Source organism: Trichomonas vaginalis, chromosome I (assembly GCF_026262505.1).
Source record: "Trichomonas vaginalis G3 chromosome I, whole genome shotgun sequence".
NCBI classification, from domain to species: domain Eukaryota; phylum Parabasalia; order Trichomonadida; family Trichomonadidae; genus Trichomonas; species Trichomonas vaginalis.
The window spans coordinates 12,841,208-12,859,511 of record NC_067203.1 but is presented as its reverse complement, the minus strand read 5'-3'; the positions used below and the strand labels follow the sequence as shown (position 1 = coordinate 12,859,511).

The window sequence follows — 18,304 nt, the reverse complement described above, 5'->3', positions numbered from 1 at the left end:
CTTTTACGACCTTGCTAAAATATATAAATCTGACAGAAACTGGTTCTATCGTGAAAACTTACCGATTTCAATGACACCGAATGAGCAAATAAAAGAAATTGTCAAAAATACTCTTCCTCAAACACACTATGACATCAAAGGTTGCACAATACTTACCTTCAAAGAAGACTTACCATTACTGAAGGAAAAAATAACAGAATATTTCGATAACTTCAAAGAGGAAGAATGAAGTCACGACAACATTAACGAAGAAGTCACGACAACATTAACGAAGAGAGAATGAGGTGAAAAAACAGGTGAAATCTCACCTCTTCACCAAAAATATATTTTTGGTTAAATAGCTTCAGGGTCAATTTCTTCAACCATTTCACTTCCTTCGTCAATGTCAATAGAAGCTTCTTCAACCTTTGGTAAGAACTTTTGTATAACATCTTTGTTCGTTATTGTCTTCAGAGATGAAGGATAATATTTCACATTTATTTCACCCTTCTTATATTCTTTCTGTTCGGAAAGATTTAAAGCAATACTGAAGAAGTCAATGTTGGAGTTCTTTATAACAGTATAATGAGTATCTTTGACATTCACGAAGAAACCCTTTTGTTTCAAAACTACTGCTAACTCTTGTGAAGTATAACGTTTGCGGTCAATGACAATAGCTAATGGTCTGACATACTGACCGAACTTAGATTCTTTCACAAACTTCTTGTTAAAGATAACATTAACGTTTGAAGCACCATTGAACTCATTCTTGATGGCAGTAGCGAGAGCATTGTATGAAAAGAACTTGCAATCTTGCATGTGTTTCATTAAAATAAAAATTTAAATATTTTAAAAATAACTTAAAAAATCTAATCTAATTTTTTCAAAAAATATTTTTTTATTTCCTACTAAAGATGTATCGGAAGTTGTCTAAGTTAGAACACTCGGAAATAAAACAACTTCTTACAGAAGCTAATATAGATGTTGCAAAACATTACGCGACAAACAAAAAAGCACTCGCTGACTTCATTAAAGACTACAATGGTGCAATAAGTTATGATAGAATTCATGAGTTCATAAAGCCGCAACGCGGCGAGGACGAAGTCCATGCAAGAGCATTTCCTTTAAATGACATTGCTATTGACTTATATCATAGACGTTCAGTACCTCATGAAGTAAGAAGAGAAATGTTTGACATAACAAATGCGAACGTTGGTCATACTCGTAAAGCTCTTTCGCATGATGTTCGTCAAGAAATGTTTGACATAACAAATGCAAACGTTGGTGAAACAAGAAGAAGAGACGACACACTGAAACAACAGAGAAGAGAGATGTTTAAAAGTGCTATAGAACAAGTTCGCAAAGCTAACGATGTCATTCGTTCCATTGACGACAAACCAAAAGAAGGTGAGAGATGGTTAAAGAAAGATGAAGAGAATAGGAAGAGAAATGTGAAGTCAGGCAATAGACTCATTGACTTTAACATCGAAGCTTTAGATGAACCAAACAGAGAATATTTACACAAACATTTCGGTAAGGTTTTCATGAGACTCTTAGAGAAAATTAAAATAAACTCGCAACAAAGATGGATGGTATGTTATAAACTTGGTGGAAAGTATGAATGTTCTACGTTAAACCTCAATAATATTGGAACATTACTACATCAGCTCTTGAAGGAGAACTTTATATCAGAGATAGAAGCAAATGCTGCAGGTATTGTTGAAATGCACTATGACTTCTTCTTGACAAACATAAAGAATCTTACTGAAATAAAGATGTATGATTTAACAGAATATGAAGGCTTAACGATGTCAGATGTAAAGAAAGGCAAACCAAAAAAGAGACCATATAGAGATGAAAGCACACTGACAAATGACCAGAAAGCCATTTTGGAAGCTCTTAAGCAAACAGGAAACCCAGCACTTATAGAAAGCTTTTGGAAAGATAATGGTGAAAAGAAGTTTTATAAGAAGAGAAGCGGTCAGTTATGGAAGTATCTTTGCACATTACCTATAAATCTTGAACGCTACCAAATCTTCAATGAACTGAACAAAAGAACTGCAATACTTATGACAGAGGACAATTGTTTCGTTTATGCTTGCATTCAGGCTGGAGTAAATGAAGAAACTATTGACCACATGAGAGAAGTCATTCGTGTTAGAGACTTTCCTCAAAGTAAAGTACAAGAAATTTCTGACGCAACAGGTATAGCATTTAATGTTACCATTGGTTATTTCAATGACTCAAGACATAATGAAATAAAGAGATATATACCAAAAGAATGCGAAACTGTTAGAACTATTGACTTACTTCTTGTTGAAGACCACTACATGCTAAATGAAAGACTTCCAATGACAACATACTTCATTCGAAACTATAAAGAAATTCTCAAAGCTTGTGGTGGAATGAACATTGAGAAACAGATGAAGATTTATACAAAGAGAGAAGATAAATATGTAGTTCGTTATGATAGAACAACACCGTTATGGGATGTTATGAAAACATTGTGGGAGTGCAAATATTTCGAACCTATTTCTTATGGAGAACTTTTCACATATACTACTGACTTATATAAACAGAACCTTGCACCATTTAAAGATTTGACATATGCTCCAAAGTATTGTGTACAACTGAAGAAGAAAGCAGAGTCAAAAGAAGTAAATAAAGCTAAATGTAAATTCATTCCTGAGCACGTTTTCTTTGCTGACTTTGAGTGTAGTACGGATGGCTTTCATAAAGCTTTTAACATCTGTTATGACAGTGAAGATGGTTCAGTGAGTGAAAGCATTTGGGGTCAAAACTGTGCAACAGAATTTTTGGAAAGACTCCCTGACAAGAGTTTAATATATTTTCACAACCTCAGTTATGACATAAACTTCATCTTAAGACACATGACAGAAGTGAAAGGAACTCCCATCATTAAAGGTTCACGAACAATGCAAATAACTGGTTTATATAAAGGACGGGCAATTATTATAAAAGACTCTTACAGTGTTATAAATAAGAAGCTTAAACTATTTCCTGCTATGTTTAACTTACAAACAGGACCGAAAGAAGTATTTCCATATAACTACTACAGCAGTGTTTTGTTAGCAAATGACAACAGAACTGGTGTCATTTCTGAAGCATGTAAGTTTATCCGGGATGCAGATACATTTATGAAAAACATAGATTCCATCAAAGGTTGCAGAATAGATGAGAACCACTTCGACTTAGAAAAATATAGCACGTTTTACTGCAAACAAGATGTAAGAATTTTAAGAGAAGGTTTTGTAAAGTTCCGCAATGACTTATTGAAAGAGTTTGATTTAAACGTTTATGACTACGTTAGTATTTGTTCAATTGCTAACAAATTGTTTGAGAACAGAGTATACTTCCCGAATGGAAATCTTTATGACCTCTCAAATAAACCAAGAGAATTTATTTCGAGATGCATTCAAGGTGGAAGATGTATGTTGTCAGATAACATGAAACAAAAGAGCAAAAAGAAACTCATTGCTGACTTCGACACTGTTTCATTATATCCTTCAGCTATAGCAAGACTTTATACTTTAGAAGGTATTCCAAAAGTATTGAAGGAAGAAATGTTAAACACAGAGTATCTCATGAGACATTTATTCGATGATGACCAAAAGGAACCCATTGGTGAAAAGTTTATGTCTGGCTTCTTTGTTCTCATTAAGATAACAGAGATTGGTATACCCAGACACTTTCATTTAATAGTTTGCGACCCTGAACTAAATCCAGAACTTAACGTTCCAAGAAGTTCAAACACTTGCTGTCTCATGTATGTTGACCATATAACATTACAAGACCTCATAAAATATCAAGGTGTCAAATGTGAAGTGTTGCAAGGATACTATTACGATGGAAACAGAGATATGAGAATAAGAGATGAAGTAAAGAAGTTGTTTGAGTTAAGGTTAAAGTATAAGAAAGAAGAAAACCCCTTACAAGAAATTATAAAACTCATTCTGAACAGCATTTATGGCAAAACTATTCTATCTCCTATTGAGTCAAAAATAACCATAGTAGATGACAAAGATGCTATAAGATATGCTATAAGAAATTACAACCATATAGTGAAGTTCGAAGGTTTGGATGGTTCAGATAAAACTATTTTCAAGCTAACGAAAAGCATTTGCAGACACTTTAACTTCTGTCCACTTGGTGTTAATATTCTGTCTATGTCAAAACGTATTATGAATGAAGTATTCTGTACTGCAGAGGACATGGGTCTTCAAATATTTTACCAGGATACCGACAGTATGCACTTATATAATGAAGACATCCCAAAGCTTGCAGCAGAGTTTAAGAAGAGATACGGTAGAGAACTTATAGGAAAGAACCTTGGTCAATTTCATAGCGACTTTGCAGAAATAACACCTGGAAAACAAAGTTTAGCTTATAAAAGTATTTTTGTGGAAAGAAGACCTACATAGACTTACTCACGAATGATTTAAATGAAGTTGCATTTCACTGCAGAATGAAAGGCGTGAAGCAAGATGTTATTGCTTTAACCGCTAATGAAATGTTTCCTGAAGCTATACAATGCTATTACAATGAAGATAAGAACATTCACATACCTGTTGGAACATATGACAAAGACTCTGAGTTCAGTTTAATGAAACTTTACAAAGCACTTTATGATGGTCAAGAGATTGCATTCGACTTATGTAAGTCATGTCAACCTTGCTTTGCTGAAAAGTTCAACTTTTCAATAACGACTAAAACAAGCTTTATTCGTAAGTTGAAGTTCTGAGGTCATTTATTTTTGTCAGCAATGAGGTCATTTGTGATAAAAATAAGCCGCTAGCGGCATGGGCGAAGCCTATGTGGTCATTTACAATACAGCTATTGTAGAGTTTAACAATTGTGCTTCAATGTATAAACAATCTTTCCCATCTGGAGGTAAGAACACTGGGCACTTATGGTCATGAGTGGAGAACATGTCTATCCAAAACTCACGATTGAAGCCAGTAAGCTTGTAATACTTAGGATTTGACAGTGGTGAAGTTCTTGTATGACCAATGAACTCATTTTCAACTCCCTTACTTAAGTTTGAATATAATATAGCTTGCTTTCTATCCCAAATGCCAGGTGTTACAATCTTTGAAAATTCATTTTTCCTCGGAAGTATTGCATCATAATTGAAAACATTCTTGAAGTCTTCATTGGGTTCAGAGATTTGAAACCTTATACGTAATGGATTTTCTTTCTTTTTAGCGACTTCATTGAATGGTGAATATATAACAAACTGACAGTCATGAGTTCCATCTTCATTTTCATTAAATTCATAATGAAAGTCTATAAGTTGTGGCTGACTACCTTCTTCTTTCAGTTGTGCAAGAAACTCACGTAAAGGCTGTAAAGTTTGTACTTCAATATTGAACTTTTTCTCGAACATCTCATTAAATGAAATCATACATTGCAACAATGTTGTATCGTCTTTAAAGTATTTGTATATGTGAATGTTTTGGGCGCTTAAAGACTGTTCGTCATTTTCTATCTCGACTTGAAGTATAAAGTCAACCTTTCTGAAAGCACGTGTTATATACATAGATGTTATGCCAATGTACTTCTCTTCATTTATGTTCACAATCCAGTCTGTTGGAAACTTAAACGTTACTCTGTTCCCCTTTATTTTGACGTCAGGGTTTTCACTACTGAACGCAACAGATAAAGGTATTTGTCTATACATTTAGTTTGGATAAAAATAAACCATTTACTCTTTCTTTGCTTCAGCTTCCTTTGCTTTTTGTTCTTCCTTTGCTTTTGCTTCTTCTCTAGCTTTTTTCGCCAGCAAACGTGGGTTCTTCTGTCTTCCAGCAGCTAATGCAGCTAGTTGTTTTTCACTAAGTTTTCTCTTTGGTCTCTCTGGCTTTTGTTCTGGTTTTTGTTCCTTCAGTTCGGATAAAATTTGTTCACGAATTTCTTTCTTCAATGCTTCAACATCTATGACCCCTTGGGTCTTGTCCGTAGGATTTGACTGAGTCATTTGACTGTAGATAAAAAACTAAATTAAAACTTTAACCGATGTAAAATGAGCTTGTCAAAATCAGAACGAGAGTCTATTATATTAAATGACGCCAGAGGAATACAACATCCTTTCTATTATGTAAGTCAGAGTAAAGATGGTAAAATATATGTAAGAAAAAGAAAGGTTCCATTAGCGAATACAGAGAGCGACAACATTAAGGTGCATGGCAAGGGCGAAGCCACGAAGCCCATATAAAACCTTCTGTACAAACTGAGCCACCAAAAGAACAAGAAGAAAAGAAGCCAGATGTACTTTCAATAACGAACCAAGAGCTTATTGCAAAGTTCGTGAATTTCATTGAAAAGCAAACCGAGTCAAAGAACCCTGACCCACCAGTGAAAGAAGTCGAGACAAAAGAGAATGTACAGTTCATTGAAAATGTCAAGAAACAACTTCCACCACGAATACCAAGAAGAAGAGTGAGAATAATGAAGTAAATAGATATTTTTATCTGAAGTAAATACATGCAGAACGAACAGTTAAACGAATTTACTCCAGCAGAGCATATTCATCAGATTCGCTCATATTTCGATATCATAGACAATGCAGTTCAAATTGGTGACACTAATAGAAAATATTCTGACGCAAAGATTCCATCACAACCTGGAACTGCTAAAGATAACACATGGGTAACATTCAATCTCTCACCTCCTGGTGAAAATATGTTGGACCTTTACAATACATTCATTACGTATAAAATGGAAGGTCAATTTATTGTAGATAAAGAAATTGGTTCAGGTTCCAATAAAACAAACCCACCAGGATTTTGGATTGGTTTCGATGACGCTTTCTATGCAGTTGCTGGATATCAAATCCTTGCAAATGGTCGTATCGTATATTCTCAAGACAACGCAAGAGAAGAAGCATATATAACTTCAAACTCACAAACTACCGAACAAATAAAGAAAGTCGATGTTTTTTCAAAGACTCGACATAAAGATGTATGGAGTCATTCGGGAACATGCAGAACAGGACAAATTGTTGGTGGTCCAATTACAGCAGGAAAATCATTTGATTTTAAGCTTCGTTTAAGAATTCCTGTTAGAAGATTCCTTCCATTAGAACCTATTCGATTTATTCCAGCTTTTGCAGGAAACATTCAGCTTAAAGTAAAGTTCAGTAGCGACGCCTTACAATGCACATCTATATCTGTAAATGATATCATTGCTTTCAATCCAACTCTTAAAGTTGCATTTGCTTCAGGTTCAAATCCACCGACAAATAAATTTGTTCCATGGAATGAACCATTCACTATGATAACGAGTGCAACTGAAGCTAGTGGAACAGTTACTATTACAACTGTAACCCAGCAACTATTTCGAACAAAGATGGATTTTAATGAATGTTTTTTCATCCAAAGTCATTCTCTTTAGACCCTAACATTTATACAGAACTTGTAGAACATTATACAAACGAGGCTTTATGTTTTCCTGTTAAAGTTATGGATTGGATTCCTATGGATGGTTCATTCTCAAAGAATACAGATAGTTCAAGTGCAACATTTACAGCAGCTTATACGCCTATTAATGTTAAAAGTATTTGGGCACTATTTAGAAAGAAAGACAACTATTATGTTAATTTTGAGAACCCTAAGTTTAAATATCTTCAGCTTTCCATGGGAGCTTATGGAAATATGCCTGCAGAACCTGAAAAATCATATGGACCTGTATTTTATGAAATGGTTGCGAACGCTTGCAATACAAACAATGATATGATTGGATTTAATGAAGATGTTATGAGGTCATTGGTGGATGATGGTAGTGTGGAACATAAATGGGATAGCTATGACAACACACATTTCTTATGTGGTTTTCCAACAGAAGTGGACTTTTGCTTCCAGCAAGGTCAAACATCTACTGCTCCAATAACATACAAATTGTCTGTTAAAGGACCTATTGAACTAGCAACAGAAAATGTACCAAAGCCACTTATTGGATTTATGAGGGATTGTTGCTTTGCAATACAAGTAAGACAGTCAGGCATACCAATAATAAGACTTGACGACTATAACTTAGCAGCGGACGACAGTGAGGAATAAAGGATGAACGTTTATTTTTAAAGCTTATAAATGAGTTCTTCATCAAGCTCTCGTGAACCTTCACCATCTGTGAAACAAACTTTACCAAACGATTATGGAGCACCTATTGAATATTTCTTACGAGCTGCACAATGGCAAAGAGCAGTCTCACCAAGGTTAGGTGTTCCACCAGCTCCTGTCAAAAATAGCATTTGGTCAAGTCCTTATATAAGATATGGTCTCCCACTAGGTTTGCTAGCTACAGCAGGAGCAGTAATGATGTTGAAAAGAAACAAAGCAAATGTTATAAATAATACTGAAGTAGCTGAATTTGAACAAACTCCGACACCATCGCCAAAACCAACGTCAAAACCAACGCCTTCACAAACAACACCTTCAATGACTCCTGAACCTATGAAAGTACAAACTCCTGTTCAAAAGTCAACTCCAAAACCGACTCCAACATTTAAACCAGAACCTACTCCTCAAATAAATCGTAAAACTCCTGCGTTTCCTTACTGAAAAAATAATGTTAGTTTTATTTTATTTGAACATTTTATTTAGAGTAAAATGACGACTAAAGTCACTGAAGCAATGAAACAAAAATTTTTGGTAGAATACATTAAATCAGGAGCGGTTCCAGAAGGTTTTTACGTTCATACTATGAAGGATGGTAGAGTTCAGTTTAGAAAGATAAAGCAACCATTAGATAGAGAAGGTATATTAAGAAGATTAAACTTCATGAGGACAACATTGCTGAACTTAAGAAGAAGTTAGAAGAGTTGGAGAAAGGAAGAGAGTTATAAAGTAATGAATTCAACAGGGTGAAAAAAGAGGTGAAAAAAGAGGTGAGATTTCACCACTTCACCTAAATTTATTTTTGGCTATGTTTTCATACGTGTGAGGGTGGTGATATCATTAATTTTTAAGTTTATTTTTTATTTTACTGAAAATTTTTATTTGGATGTAAATGACAGAACAAAAGCAACTCATTCGAATTCCACAGTATAACAAACATACATTTAAACATTTATTCTTCCTTCCTGAGCATAACATGTTCTTTCAAATACATCCGAGACCAGTTGACTTTTCATTGACTGTTTATAAAGATAGAAATAGTTATATCATTAAACCATACGATGACGAAGGTAAGTTATGTAAATTGTACGTTAAGAAGTTAGAGAAAGTTTATGGCTTCAAGTATGACTACAATAGGGTTAACACTGATGATGAAGATATTGAGGAAAATTTATGAGAACATTAGTGAAGTTGTTAGTGAGAACGATAGTGAGAACGTTTATTTTTACATTAGTGAGTTCGTTAGTGAAGTGAAGTGGGTGGTGGTTTTGTAAATATTTAAGGTTAAGTTAGTGTTGTCGTTTGTGTTGTAAAATATACGTTAACGGTTTCGTAAAGTGTCAAATTCACAAGTATTGCGTACGGAGGAACGCAGTGCCTCCATACCCAAGATAACCATACTAACTTGCGGTGTGTTATTATTGTACTCCCAAATAAAGGCAGGAATAGCCTGAATGCTTTGGCAGCGCTCCAATGTCGGCCAGAATCTCTCAATCTTCCCATTTTGGTAGGGAGAATGAGAATCTGTATGCCGCCATTGGACGCCCCAAAGATCAAGTAGATCTTGAAAGGCGCCCCTATTTTCTGAACCGTTGTCGGTCCAGAAACAATAAGGGGCGCCAAATTCAATGAAGGCGGAAGCCGCAACGTTCGCTGTCGTCGCTGCCAGCATATCTGGTATTTGTATACACGCTAGGACTTTGCGGCTAAAATCGTCGATTATGCCATAAATATACTGGCCACGAACACCCTAAAATAATGAACATCTGCGTGCCAGATAAGATTGGGTGAAAGCGCCCAATATCTTACTGCTGTTTCTGGCCCGGCATGCTCTAATCGCGTCTTGGTGAAATGATTTTCTTTGAAGTATCTGCGTACTTCTCTATAAGATACATCAATTTGTTGTAATTTCAAACGTTTCCATTGTTTTGTTTGACCACAGGGAAAGGCCCAGTGGTCATGTATCACAGCAAGAGCTTTGATTTGGTCGTAGGGATTGACCCTACGACCTTTCTTGCCTTTAGGCAATGGGATATTCTGTAAGCTAAATTGATTTTGTAAAAAAGATTTTGAAACATCTAAATATTTTAAATCATTTGATTGAAGGGTTGGGGCGATGGGAACATGGGTGCAAGCTTCTTCCCATGTCATTTTACCTTCTTCAATCTGATTGGAAATACCAATTAGGTAAATTCGATCGACATACCCTTTGTAAGGATTCATTTTAATGAAGTACGTTAACAATCAAAATATTCTATAAGTGTCTAGTATGGAATTCAAAAGAATAAAGAAAATGGTAACGTAAATAAACGTATTATGAAATAATTTATAATTAAAATGAAAAAAAGAAAAAATAATAAGTAAAGTGACTGGAAATGAAAATGAAAATCAGTGTACAGTTTTATTTTTTTCTCGCTGTGAAACGTATTCGGTCATTTTTTTAAAAATTAATTTTTTGTTAGAGATAAGAGCTAAAACTCGGTAAACAACTTCTTTATGTCTAGAAAATTCTATCTTGCCTTTTATTTTTTTCTCGCTGTGAAACGTATTCGGTCATTTTTTTAAAAATTAATTTTTTGTTAGAGATAAGAGCTAAAACTCGGTAAACAACTTCTTTATGTCTAGAAAATTCTATCTTGCCTTTTATTTTTTTCTCGCTGTGAAACGTATTCGGTCATTTTTTTAAAAATTAATTTTTTGTTAGAGATAAGAGCTAAAACTCGGTAAACAACTTCTTTATGTCTAGAAAATTCTATCTTGCCTTTTATTTTTTTCTCGCTGTGAAACGTATTCGGTCATTTTTTTAAAAATTAATTTTTTGTTAGAGATAAGAGCTAAAACTTTGCAGACAACTCCCCCATGTCTAGCAAATTTAACATTCGTCTCCCATTTTTATATATTTGGTTTAGAATGTTCGAAAATGCGTAATATGGTCATTAATATTAATTGAAAAGAACCTTGAATTAATTCAATCTGATCTCACAAAATATTTTAAATTACAAACTTTGTAGTTTGAATAGATAATTAGTATTAAACTCAAATAACTAGTTTATTTTTGAATAAAAATTATTTGAATTTATTCAATTTTGTGAATTTTCCTTCAAAAATCAAGTTTAAATATCTTATTTGCCATATAATTATAAATACAATGAAACATATTCGAAATTGAAAAGAATGACTTTTTCTGTTCTTTCAATCATTCAATTTGAATTTTGCAATATTGGATTTCTCATTAAATAGCTATTAAAAACAACAAGCAATTTAACTTACATTCAAATTTATTTGTGTTATATTCAATCTTCTCAAAACTTATAATTTTCGGCTATAGCATGATTATATGCTATATAATATAATAAACCTATAGTATCATTCTTTCAATTATTTGAAGAGAAAACCGAAAAAATATATTTTCGGTCTATAACAGTTATCGGTTCTTACGCTTTTGGAAGGAGGGATGGTATTTTTGGAGCATTTATATTACATTGGTACTAAGGTTTTGGAAAATTTACAAAATAAATTTAATATTTTGTAAATGTTATCGGTTCTTACGCTTTTGGAAGGAGGGATGGTATTTTTGGAGCATTTATATTACATTGGTACTAAGGCTTTTGGAAAATTTACAAAATAAATTTAATATTTTGTAAATGTTATCGGTTCTTACGCTTTTGGAAGGAGGGATGGTATTTTTGGAGCATTTATATTACATTGGTACTAAGGCTTTTGGAAAATTTACAAAATAAATTTAATATTTTGTAAATGTTATCGGTTCTTACGCTTTTGGAAGGAGGGATGGTATTTTTGGAGCATTTATATTACATTGGTACTAAGGCTTTTGGAAAATTTACAAAATAAATTTAATATTTTGTAAATGTTATCGGTTCTTACGCTTCCTCTCTTCATCAAGATGCTTCCTCACTCCATCATGCATCCATCATGCAGCTTCCTCTCTTGATCAAGATGCTTCCTCTCTTGATCAAGATGCTTCCTCTCTTCAACAAAGTGATTCCTCTCTTCATCAAGATGCTTCCTCACTCCATCATGCATCCATCATGCAGCTTCCTCTCTTGATCAAGATGCTTCCTCTCTTGATCAAGATGCTTCCTCTCTTGATCAAGGTGCTTCCTCTCTTCATCAAAGTGCTTCCTCTCTTCTTCAAAGTACTTCCTCTCTTGATCAAGGTGCTTCCTCTCTCTTCAAAGTACTTCCTCTCTTGCTCAAGATGCAGCTTCCTCTCTTCATCAAGATGCTTCCTCTCTTCTTCAAAGTACTTCCTCTCTTGATCAAGATGCTTCCTCTCTTCATCAAAGTGCTTCCTCTCTTCTTCAAAGTACTTCCTCTCTTGATCAAGGTGCTTCCTCTCTTGATCAAGGTGCTTCCTCTCTTCTTCAAAGTACTTCCTCTCTTGATCAAAGTACTTCCTCTCTTGCTCAAGATGCAGCTTCCTCTCTTCATCAAGATGCTTCCTCTCTTCTTCAAAGTACTTCCTCTCTTGATCAAGATGCTTCCTCTCTTCATCAAGATGCTTCCTCTCTTCTTCAAAGTACTTCCTCTCTTGATCAAAGTACTTCCTCTCTTGCTCAAGATGCAGCTTCCTCTCTTCATCAAGATGCTTCCTCTCTTCTTCAAAGTACTTCCTCTCTTGATCAAGATGCTTCCTCTCTTGATCAAGATGCTTCCTCTCTTCAACAAAGTGATTCCTCTTTCATCAAGATGCTTCCTCACTCCATCATGCATCCATCATGCAGCTTCCTCTCTTGATCAAGATGCTTCCTCTCTTGATCAAGATGCTTCCTCTCTTGATCAAGGTGCTTCCTCTCTTCATCAAAGTGCTTCCTCTCTTGATCAAGGTGCTTCCTCTCTTCTTCAAAGTACTTCCTCTCTTGATCAAAGTACTTCCTCTCTTGCTCAAGATGCAGCTTCCTCTCTTCATCAAGATGCTTCCTCTCTTCTTCAAAGTACTTCCTCTCTTGATCAAGATGCTTCCTCTCTTCATCAAGATGCTTCCTCTCTTCTTCAAAGTACTTCCTCTCTTCATCAAGATGCTTCCTCTCTTCATCAAGATGCTTCCTCTCTTCTTCAAAGTACTTCCTCTCTTCTTCAAAGTACTTCCTCTCTTGATCAAGGTGCTTCCTCTCTTCTTCAAAGTGCTTCCTCTCTTGCTCAAGATGCAGCTTCCTCTCTTGATCAAGGTGCTTCCTCTCTTCATCATGCAGCTTCCTCTCTTCAACAAAGTACTTCCTCTCTTGATCAAGATGCTTCCTCTCTTCAACAAAGCACTTCCTCTCTTGATCAAGATGCTTCCTCTCTTCTTCAAAGTGCTTCCTCTCTTGCTCAAGATGCAGCTTCCTCTCTTGATCAAGGTGCTTCCTCTCTTCATCAAGATGCTTCCTCTCTTCTTCAAAGTACTTCCTCTCTTGATCAAGATGCTTCCTCTCTAAATCAAAGTGCTTCCTCTCTTCTTCAAAGTACTTCCTCTCTTGATCAAGGTGCTTCCTCTCTTCATCAAGATGCTTCCTCACTCCATTATGCAGCTGCTTCTTTTCTTCATCAATTCCTCTTCACCCTGGAGCTCCTCAGCTTTATATCATTTTAATTGGATTTTTTGAAATCCACCTGCAGTAGGATAAAGGAGATGTAACTCACGACTAAGAACCTGGCCATATGCTCCATTCCAGGCCAAAACAGATTGCATAGCCACAAACAGATTGAAATACCAATCCTGTTGCTGCATGGGGCGTCCATATTCCATTTGGAAGACTTGCATCATCACATTTGGATCTGTAAGGACTTTGTCGTTGACAAAATTGGGCCTTGCAGGAGGAACTCCATTTGCTACAATGTATCTGGAAGCAAGAGGTTTGTTCATATCCAATGGATAGATTCCTGTTGCTTTAAAAGCATTTTCGATGTTTGTAGCTGTGCAAGACACACTACATGCATCAAGGAAGCTGCGAACCATGATATAGCGCAGTTATCTGGCGTTCCATACATAATTGATCACCATATGCCCTTGCTGATCGTACCGGATAGTCGCCATATCAAACAACTTCTTGAATTGGGCCTTCAAGGGAGAAAAAATCCCAACATCAAGAGGTTGTAAGATATGAGATGTATGGCCTGGGAGAACAAGAAGCTCGATATTGAAGGCGCTCAAGAGGCGAACGGCCAAGAAAGAGAGCCTGGATGGATGACCATCTACAATTAGGAGAAAAGGTACCTGGGCATCAAACACATTCATTTGAGACCTTTTCTCCTGTACTTTGCAGATGAACATGATACAGTATACCATAAAAAGGTATTTGTTCATCCATCCACTCTCGGAGCGAACAAAAAAGGCGTCCAGATCTTCCAATTCCGCATCAAGGGTCTTCTTTTGTGGAAGTATCACCATTGGCTTCATAGTTGTACCATCTGCAAAGATGGTACAGACACCTGTAAGATGTGGAAGCTGAGACTTTTCAGCGCGAACTGGGCGATTCCGGCCAGCAGTAAGAACTTTATAGCGACGTTTGGAATAGAGCATTGTCTCGTCCATATTCGCAATAAACTTCTTCCTGCGGGCAAAGTATCTATGCTTGGAGAGGAAAAATTGGCGAATATGGTTTGCGTCACAGGTAGAGCGTCGGAGCATATCAATAGTTTGGGAGCTCACAATCCGAATTGACAATCTTGTGGCGATATGATTAAGCCAGCCACGGGATGGCGATGGGCAGTAATCATCGAGCTTCGCTAGAAGATGCGGGCATCTTGCAGTGATTAGTACCCGCGCCGCAAATTTTAATCTCCTATTTTGTAATTCCGTACAGACAGCAATGGCCATTGATGTTGTAATACAGTTCAAGTCGTCTGCCATCTCTTGAACAAGTTTTTTGAACTGCATTTCATCTGGTAGTGACAAAAGGGTCATACCACCCCCTGACTGACCTTTTGTCCATGAACGACAAGTAGCAGTGCGCATGATTGCGCGTGCTACTGTCGTCTTTGAAATTGAGTAAACATTCCGTATTTGTTGATAAGACTCGCCATTTACTCTTCGATAGAGTAAATCGAGTTGCATCTGGGTCAATAGCCCAAGATTTTTATAGTTTTCTAATTCTGCAAACTCGGGAATTCGTGTTCTTGGTTGCATTTTTTTAAAACGAGAACTTCACAAATTTGGTTCATGGCCATAAAAACTCATTCAATTTTTCTGAGATTTTTTTTCTTCACTCACTCAAAACGCAGAGGACCATTCTTCTCAAAATTGAATTATTTTCTCAAATATTGAGTGAGTAAAATGGGCACGTTGTGTAAATTGATTCAAAATTTTTGGCAAACCCAAATTTTAGCTAAAAGTGACAGGAAAAAAAAACGTTTAGTATTAAAAAAAAAGACCGATGAGAGCTTCATTCGAAATATAGAGGGAACTGAGAATGCGCAACCATTCTCAGGGAATATTGGATGCTATTCCCGTTCCCTCTGTATGGAAAATTGAGGTTTTCAAAGGGAGTTAAATAATATATATCAAATTTATACTAATTTACTTCAAAATACAAAAGTATTTGACAGCTAAAATTAGTTACTTTAGCAAGCCTATCAATACCCTTTTACGATTATTGCTACTTTTTCGAAATAAAAGTAAAAACAAATTTATACTAATTTACTTCAAAATACAAAAGTATTTGACAGCTAAAATTAGTTACTTTAGCAAGCCTATCAATACCCTTTTACGATTATTGCTACTTTTTCGAAATAAAAGTAAAAACAAATTTATACTAATTTACTTCAAAATACAAAAGTATTTGACAGCTAAAATTAGTTACTTTAGCAAGCCTATCAATACCCTTTTACGATTATTGCTACTTTTTCGAAATAAAAGTAAAAACAAATTTATACTAATTTACTTCAAAATACAAAAGTATTTGACAGCTAAAATTAGTTACTTTAGCAAGCCTATCAATACCCTTTTACGATTATTGCTACTTTTTCGAAATAAAATAAATTTATTATCAAAAACCTTTTTTTCTTAGTAAAAATAAAAATGTTATTTTATATCAAGTTTTTATTCATAAATTTTTATAATGTTGTATAAATTTGAAGGTGGAAATCTGTAATAATTTTATCTTGAAAAGACTTGGCATTCTCAACAATGAATTGAGGGGTATTGCATCCAAATTCTGTAATTTGCGTGAGAATACTAAGCTTGATTTCCATTGGGATACTTAATTTCGAAAAATACTGGGTCATTCGTTTTTGAACCTTTGCTGCCTTGACAACTTTATCAAGTAGGTCATCTAAACCCAATTGAAGCGTATTTAAGTTTGCTGATGAGTTAACTATTAACGATTTAATTTTATCAGTGAGCATTATACATTTTTCTGTATCCAGTCTGATTGTAGACTTTTTTGGCTTTTTTTCAGATGGCAACGGATTTGGAATTTTGTCTCTGAGCCTTATATCTTGAGAAATTCTGTAATAAAATGAAGGAACGATAAAATCGATTAATTTCATCACAAATCGATCAAATCTCATGAAAATTGTTCCGCCAAAGTAGTAATATTTAATTTTTTTGTTAATCGATTCTGAAATGTTATTTGTGAGAGCTAAATTTTCATCTCTTTCAGCGGCTGTCCATCTTTCTTGGTTTGATATCCATTGATTTTGTATGTATTTTGAAAATTCTGGGAATTTTTCGGCTATTTCCAGAATTTTTTTGAACGTTGGTTCAATCCATTCTTTCTTGCCATTTCTGCCGTATGCAAGATAGTTCATTTTTGTATCTAATATCAATTTGTCTGAACTCTCAAATGCATAATCTTTCAAATTTTTTCTGAACGCCCTCATTACATGAACTGCACACCAATGAAGGATAACTTCTGGAAAAGAGTTGATAATCGCATTTTCGATTTCTTGTGCACAATCTGACATAAAATATTTTGGTTTTACTTTTGCCCAGTTAAAAAATGCCTTGAGACAGAATGCAATATTTTCTGAAGTGTTTGGATAAACGACAAATTGAAAAATTGGGAATGCATGTGTATTTGGAAATTTGGCTGATATCATGTAAAACAACATTTTAAATTCAAGTAATGAATGGGTTGCATCAATAAAATGCTCTTTCACAATTTTGATTATGTCCAGAAATTTGAAAGAAGCATAATAAAAGATTAATTTCTTTGGTTTGTTGTAATTATCGACATCGAAATAAATTAAATCTTTTGGTGACTCTTGTTCTTTGATACCCTTAAATAATTGAGTTGACTTGAATTGATTATCATCGTACTTTTGAATACCTTTGATCTTTTTATTTCCTTTTTCCTGAATTGTTTTCATTTGATCTGAAGATGCATTCAAAAAAGATGGCCTGTTAAGTGGATCATCCAGATCAAGTTTTTTGTCGCATTCAATTTGAGCCATTTTCGGATCCCCCCTGTTTTATAAAATTAATAAGTACCCGACGATAGCATTGTGATAATGTGTGGTATTTCTTTGTCTCATCTTTGATTTGATTGTGATTATGTGTTCCATTATATTCTGTTAGGATATATTCTTCATCATCCTTTAGAAATGAGATACATGCTTCACATTTATCTGCACTGCACCTGAATTTTAATTTTGTTCCCCCTAAATTTGGATTTTTTTTAATTGATATGGACAACCTGCATGGCATTCGTTATCAATGACAGCTTTCATAGCATCTATATAAGATAGCCTTTCTTTAAGTTCGCATGGTGCATCGATATGCATCAAAAAAATGAAATGAAATTTCAATATCAAAAAAAGCACAAAATTTGAAAAAATTCACAAATCTCGGTTTCTGAAAGAAAATGGCCTCTTAAACTTTGTGCATATATTCATCTATAAGACACATTGTATCCATATATTATTTAGCCAACACAACTTATCTGGTATCGAGAAAATTCAAAAAAAGCACAAAATTTGAAAATTGCTCGGTTCTACATTCAAAATAAATTTCATTAATTTTTACGTACATATTAAGGTACTTATCTTCTACATATATAATCTTCATTAGATATATACATGATAAATAAAATTCATAAAACATTAAAAATCAAAAAATTAGATGAACCTTGGCAATTAAACTTTATTAAATAATAGTTGTTTATAAATATATATTATATTATCATTTAATATTATTTTGATAATGAGATTTTATTTTGCCATAATATTATAATTTATTCAAATACAAA

At 34.6% G+C, this 18,304-nt stretch overlaps 3 protein-coding genes and 3 pseudogenes across 6 annotated transcripts, besides 3 other annotated features; 3 read left to right on the top strand and 3 right to left on the bottom strand.

Moving 5' to 3' along the window:
• Nucleotides 1–9,520: part of a mobile genetic element that runs on past the window's edge.
• TVAGG3_0977170 lies at nt 894–4,741 on the top strand (annotated as a pseudogene). Its single transcript has one exon. A coding segment is annotated over exon 1 (3,848 nt).
• Nucleotides 5,705–5,977, bottom strand: TVAGG3_0977160 (uncharacterized protein; the record flags this gene model as incomplete). Its single annotated transcript, XM_051253884.1, has 1 exon — nt 5,705–5,977. One exon carries the CDS (start codon nt 5,975–5,977, stop codon nt 5,705–5,707), a length of 273 nt encoding a protein of 90 aa, XP_051079458.1.
• On the top strand, nt 6,023–6,456 carry TVAGG3_0977150 (annotated as a pseudogene). The gene has a single exon. A coding segment is annotated over exon 1 (434 nt).
• Nucleotides 8,088–8,558, top strand: TVAGG3_0977140 (uncharacterized protein; the record flags this gene model as incomplete). The annotated part of the gene is made up of 1 exon (XM_051253883.1): nt 8,088–8,558. The coding sequence occupies one exon, from the start codon at nt 8,088–8,090 to the stop codon at nt 8,556–8,558; it is 471 nt and encodes a 156-aa protein (XP_051079457.1).
• Nucleotides 9,521–10,700: 1,180 nt separating the features above from the next.
• Nucleotides 10,701–11,535: a mobile genetic element.
• A 2,163-nt stretch (nt 11,536–13,698) lies between these two features.
• Nucleotides 13,699–14,505, bottom strand: TVAGG3_0977110 (annotated as a pseudogene). The gene has a single exon. A coding segment is annotated over exon 1 (807 nt).
• A 919-nt stretch (nt 14,506–15,424) lies between these two features.
• Nucleotides 15,425–18,283: a mobile genetic element.
• TVAGG3_0977100 (uncharacterized protein) lies at nt 16,170–16,865 on the bottom strand (the record flags this gene model as incomplete). Its single annotated transcript, XM_051253882.1, has 1 exon — nt 16,170–16,865. One exon carries the CDS (start codon nt 16,863–16,865, stop codon nt 16,170–16,172), a length of 696 nt encoding a protein of 231 aa, XP_051079456.1.
• Nucleotides 18,284–18,304: the final 21 nt, after the last annotated feature.